Genomic DNA, 6,000 nt, shown 5'->3' with positions numbered 1-6,000 from the left:
AAGTGTTGATGTTAGAATGTTCAGATGCACATCATGCACTTGTTTGTTTTTTATTTAATTTTTATATTGAAATGTTGAAGAGGAGATGTTGCAGTTGTTGCAGTCATAAATGAAGCACTTTCTGCAGGAGATGTTGCAGATGTGGTACATAAATAAAGCACTTTTTTTGAAAAGTATAATACTTTTGCAATGTAGTTAAATAAAAGTTGTGAAAATGTGGTTGCGTGTTGTGTCAAGTGTACATATATTCATAGCACGGGGAGGCGCCGTGGCAGTCCGGCCCCTTGGGTTTCTGACAATGTGGCCCCCTGAACAATTTAGTTGAATAGCCCTGCTCTAGGGGCTTGCATGTGGCATTCACCAGAAAGCAAAATTACACTGATATTATATAAAGATAAAATATAAAATCCCCCCCCCCCCCCCCCCAAACAAACACACACAAGCAGATCTACATAAACACCGAAGCAGGCAACCGTGCCATACGATTTCTGGTATAGAGAAAACAACTAATGACAGGAAGAATATATAATAAAACGAAAATACAATAATAAAATACAAGCCAAAAAAATACAATTGACATTTTGTATTTCTATATCAAGCAGAGCAATCAAGCAGAGCAATATAAAAACAAAGTAATGTGACTCTTACAGAATATCATGTCTTCCGTGGCTGGACTGCTTCTCCCTGTACCATATTTGAGGAACTGGAGGCTGAGACAGTTACTCTGTATCTCAGAGATGTTTGCATATTGCTCTGCTCCATGGGAACAGCTCATGAGGCCCTGAGGGATATTCAATGTGTAATAATTATTTAATACATGGCTGCTCCTCACGGTTCAGGCAAACTACTAGTAATAACATGTAAACACTAGTGATCCTGTATGTCTACTTTGTTTCTTAAAGGAACAGTCAACATTTTAAGCAGCCTACCTGATTTGCCACAAACTGGAAGTCCTTTTATAAAAGGACGATAAAAGGCACTTACCCTAGTGTTTTGGGATGTCAATGGGTGCATTGGGAAGTTAGTGGAAGTCAATGGGTGCATGAAGTACATCTTTAGCTACTTTCCCTAGCATTGCTGACAAATGCTCACATTCTGCTTCGAGTACTGCTAAAACAAATAATATACCTGTGGAACTGCTTGTTGCATGGACTGAATACCTTCCAGTTTATCACATATCAGGCCACTAAAAATGTTAACTGTCCCTTTGAATAGTATTTAGTAAAAAGATTGGTACTCTGTAATACGACAGTGACTCGGGGGGGGGGGGGTAGAGCAGTCGTCTGGTAATCTGGAGGTTCCCAGTTTGATTCCCGCTCCTCCCGGGAAACATGTCGAAGTGTCCTTGAGCAAGACACTTAACCCCTAATTGCTCCCGATGAGCAGGTTGGCACCTTGCATGGTTGCCTCTGCCGTCGGTGTGTGAATGGGTAAAATGTGAGGAACAAATTGTTACTTTAGACAATTACTTTAGAACCATCAATGCTATTAAAGAATATTGGAGACTTTTCTTTTTTTAATCAACGCTTTTTTTAATTACATCACATGAAAAACATAATTAATTTGAAAGAAAAAAATTACTTGAAACATGACAAAAACCTGTCTATGTAGAGTTCATCATTAGCCGGTAAGTGACTGTGTCGAGCGGCACAAATTACTCAAGTCTGGAAAAGGCAACAGTCTTCCACTGACTAAGAAGCACCAGGCCAGGTGTACATCAGAGGCTGAGGTACACAGAGAGCAGAGGAGTGATAGGTGCTGGTAGGACACTCCACAGGTGGATGTGGAATGTTCTGGGACTCCAAACATAATGGGTCCTGTTCTAGGGGGGTTTGGGACGGGGAACGTTGGAGGGACTAGGGGGGCCTTGAGGACTGGGGTTGGGAGCCGACAGTTGATTGAAAGAGTTTGGCCCACTGCAGTTTTCAGTGGCCATGTTACCTCTCTTCTACTGCTTCACTGCCTTAACGGAGTCATTTTAGAATAAGTATCTCACCAAGGCAATGTTCAGAAGAAAACTGCCACATAATACGGCCAACATGGCTACCAGAGTACAAGCTGGCCAAACTATCTACACCCTGGTTTGGGGGGTCTTGGGGGACAGAAACCTTCTTTACTACGATCGTTTTGACAGCAGGAATCAAGGCTAGGGAAGGCGACTGGGACTGTTGGTGTTGGAACCTGGGAAATAAGTTAAGCTATATGTGCATTTATGTTAGAGTTGGAGCTGTGAAGAAATAATATCAGATCAATGTTCCTGATCAATGTTCCCGTCAGGCCAAGCCAGGTGTTTGATGTAAAAAAACACACATATCACCTTCATTTCTAATTCCGATATCAAAACACATTGATTTAGAGCACGGGTCAACTCGGTGAGCAAGACAGAAATTCAATATTCGTGACATTTTCATTTCTTCACAATTCCTACGTCCCATGTGATCTTGAACACACCATACCTCTGGATCGGAGTCATGGGTCAGCATTAAGGGTCAGAGGTCAGGTATATATGCATGTCACTGTTCATTCTGTGTCACTGCTCGTTGGTCTGCGTGTCTGCGATGGAGGACACGGCACCCTGGCCCTTGCTGACGTCACTGATACACGCCCACTGTCCATCCAACGACTCCTTCCACAGGGTCACCTGCAGAACACAACAACCACACATTAGCCTCTAGCCAGTCTGGGGAAACAACAACAAAAAACAGTTGTAGTGTTAACCTAGACTGTGCTGCCATAGAAAGCTTATAATACAGTGAGTTCAGTTGAAATACATGTTTAGTGACTTAAGGTCATGTCCCCACCACACTGTTCTCACCAGACAAAACAGGAACCGAAACCAGACAGTCACCATTATGCATGCGAGTGTAAGCCTTTGAAACTGTATGTGTGCGTGTGGTGTACACACTCCACCTTGTTATCCCCGCCCGACACAGCCAGTATATTTCCGGTGATGGACCAGCTGACGTGCCAGACAACATCGTTAAACTTATGGAGCAGCTTAGCCGTCCAGGTGTTTCCTGCAGGGTCGTCACACGTCCAGATGAACACACGGCCGTCCTGTGAGAGGAGATCAATATAACGTTTTATTATCACTTTGTTCAGTCTGTAAAAACAGCTCCTTCATATGCACTACTGCAAATCTTCAGAATACAGCATGAAAGCAAAAAAAAAGAAAAAGAAAAGTAACTGTAGTATATTTCATTCACGGTTTGTGAATCACGCCTTGTGATACTAAATCCAGATTGAACTCTGCCATTGGAAAGGAGAGATTTGTCCCAATCCATAGATGTGCGACTTGGCCATAATAAGGTAATTTATAGGCCTGATATTCTATATTCTATAATCATATTTCAAATTGCATGTGTCTGGATGGCAGAATTCAGTACTGTATGTACAAAACCTTCTGTTTAATCATCTTCCCTTTATTCAGTTGTGAAGGATTTGGGGTGCTTTTTCAATGTATGTGATGTATAGATTGGGGGGAGTGACCACAGCTAAAACGGTGCCGGGTCAGAGAGGTCGAAGTGCATGCGGACGGTGGAAGCAGGAGACGGTGGTTCAGTAGAGCAGGGTGATTGTTGTGAGGCACACTGCCAGCGAGAGAATGTTTGTTGACATTCCTTTTAAGAACATCTGAGATAAGAGGGTGTCTCCCAGAGCAGGAGGGAGAGAGGTTCATCTTAATGAAAGTTTAATGGTGTTAAAGGTTATTTAGCAGTTGTCATGACAGTTGACGTCGCATGACAACCAGAAGGCGGGGCCATCGTTGCGACGACGAACATCTATGAGTCGAACGGTGTTTCCGGGTGTAAGGCAGACTAGAATCTGACTCAGACTAGAATCTGACCAAGAGCGAGTAGGACTGAGATCACACAGACACTCTCTCCTCTCATTGAGAGAGAGGGGGGGGGGGGGGGGGGGGGGAATGCCACATCACCAGTAGCTTCGGCTACCACGAGGATGGTCTCGGCTAAAGAAAAGGCCTGACCACTATTGGACTGAATAACAACAGGACGATAGACGAACACACCGAAAGATCATTAGAATAGACTCTCCAAGGACGATACAATTTGATAACATCTGATAACATCTGATTATGAGGTTCTGTTTATAGCAATAAAACAACGCTTTTCCTCATAAGGTATCTCACGGTGTCGGAGTGTCGAATTCTTACGGCGGTGGAGAATTAGTATGGTTTATGGATTGCACTAACGGGGGAGATAAGGATCTTATATGCCAGTATCGGAGACGTCAGGACCATTAAAAGTACACAACGCAGAGGAATTGGATGGAGGGCCAAACAGACGAAGACGTGATACTGGCCAGTTTGATCAGGATCTTACAGTTGGTGCCGTGACCCGGATTTGCAAGAGATTAAAACAACGGGAACAGTTGGTTGTTGATGACAGCCGGATTTGCAAGAGATAAGAACAACGGATAAAGACTTTTTCAATAATGGGGCGACAGTGGACAACAGTCATCAATGTGTGGGAGAATCATGATCGAAGCAAGGCCGGCCAGCCCTGGGAGAGAGCGTCGAGTCGAGCGGTCATGAGGCGGACCAGCGCTGTAGGAGAAACAGCGCGCCGGAGAAAGATGCGAGTTCACTGTGCACACATGGTTGTTTTGATCTTTTAAGCCAAATAAAAACGAACGAAGATAGTGCATCCGTAAATAAGTAGCGACAGAGAAGCCAGCTGTAATAATATGAGCAGAGAGCCATGGTGAAAATCGAGGGTATCTACAGAGAATGAAAAGCAAACGAGGCAGGCTGCACAGTTTTGGTTTAAGGAGGGTAATGCGAGATGAGGAAAGGGGGGGGGGCGCTTGAATCAGATCGAAAAATTGTTGATGGCGGGACTGTTTTCATAACAGAAGGAAAGTCGAAAGGAGATTGTACCAGTGTGTATTATGTCCGATCAGGCAAGAGTATTAGTCTGAGAAAGCGTCCCCTGATAATGGATAGCAAAGAGAGGAAAAACAGCTGTGTTTTTAGGCCTTGGAAGGAAGGGCAGCGTTCGTTCGTTGAGAGAGTAGCCATTTGCACCGAGTCAAAAAGGCCGCAGAGCCACGAGGGGTTTAGAATCAGGAAGTGACACGTCAACTAAAACACCATCGAGGAGGAGTAGGTCGCCACCTAGTGGCGGAGGGGGGGTAGTGCTGGGGAGTTTTCATTACCCATAGGGGAATATTTAGCACAGAGAGTGGATTATTATTATAATAATAATATTAGATAGAGTTTAATTATACAAAGGATTAAATAAGAATTGCACAGAAAGATGGTGCAGTTATTTGAATGGGTTAATTATGGAATAAAGAGGGAAGTCCAGTGGGGCCTTCTCACACCTAATAGATAGGCAGGGTCTTCAGAAGACACGTCACCAGAAGAACTGGCGCGCGCTGGGGGTCAAACTGGGATGAAGAGTTGCGCGGAGTGGGTATCGGAAACTGCAAGTGTCACGCCGGAAGACAACAAACAGGGAACCGCCCTGTAAGATGGATAATAGGTGTGGAGAAGGTGGTAGACTAATAGCAAAACAAAAGAAGTTGAATGTACAGACGACTGCCGGTGTTGTGTTTCTGCTTTCAAGGGGGGAATGACACCGACAGCGATGGAGATGACCAGGAGACAGACTGGAGGAGGAGGAAGCAGCAGGGGCTAGGCACCGCAGCCTGGTACACAGATGATCCACAACGAGAGGGAGGAGACGGCGGCGGTGGAGGAGCAGATGTGGAGAGGACAGCCAGAGACACTGAGCAGTAGCAGACCAGGGGAGACATTTTTGCCTAGGGGACCGCGCCCTGGGAGGGGGACCAGCTCAGGAAAGGAGCCGTCACTGAAAGGGGCCCTTGCCCTAGAAGACGGGACCGGCCCAAGATGGGAGGTGTACTGTAAGAGGGAAGGGAGCGCTCTGATTTGGACGTGGGGTACCTAATAGGGGGGCCGAAGGGTTTAGGTGTGTCGTTTGAAAAGTTGCAATCTGTGTTTTTCTCTGTCTC

The 6,000-nt window shown here is 45.1% G+C and overlaps 1 protein-coding gene across 1 annotated transcript in view; it reads right to left on the bottom strand.

Moving 5' to 3' along the window:
* Positions 1-1,506: 1,506 nt before the first annotated feature.
* sec13 (SEC13 homolog, nuclear pore and COPII coat complex component) overlaps positions 1,507-6,000 on the bottom strand; it is a 43,055-nt gene continuing 38,561 nt past the window's right edge. Inside the window, exons 8-9 of the mRNA XM_084316888.1 lie at positions 2,911-3,057; positions 1,507-2,641 (exon numbers count right to left, since the gene is read on the bottom strand). Coding sequence (XP_084173014.1) covers positions 2,531-2,641; positions 2,911-3,057 — 258 coding nt within the window. The 3' untranslated portion in view covers positions 1,507-2,530. The remainder of the gene's footprint in view (positions 2,642-2,910; positions 3,058-6,000) is intronic.

Source organism: Notolepis coatsorum (assembly GCF_963971535.1).
Source record: "Notolepis coatsorum genome assembly, chromosome: 6".
NCBI classification, from domain to species: Eukaryota; Metazoa; Chordata; class Actinopteri; order Aulopiformes; family Paralepididae; genus Notolepis; species Notolepis coatsorum.
This window is presented reverse-complemented; position numbering and strand designations above follow the sequence as displayed.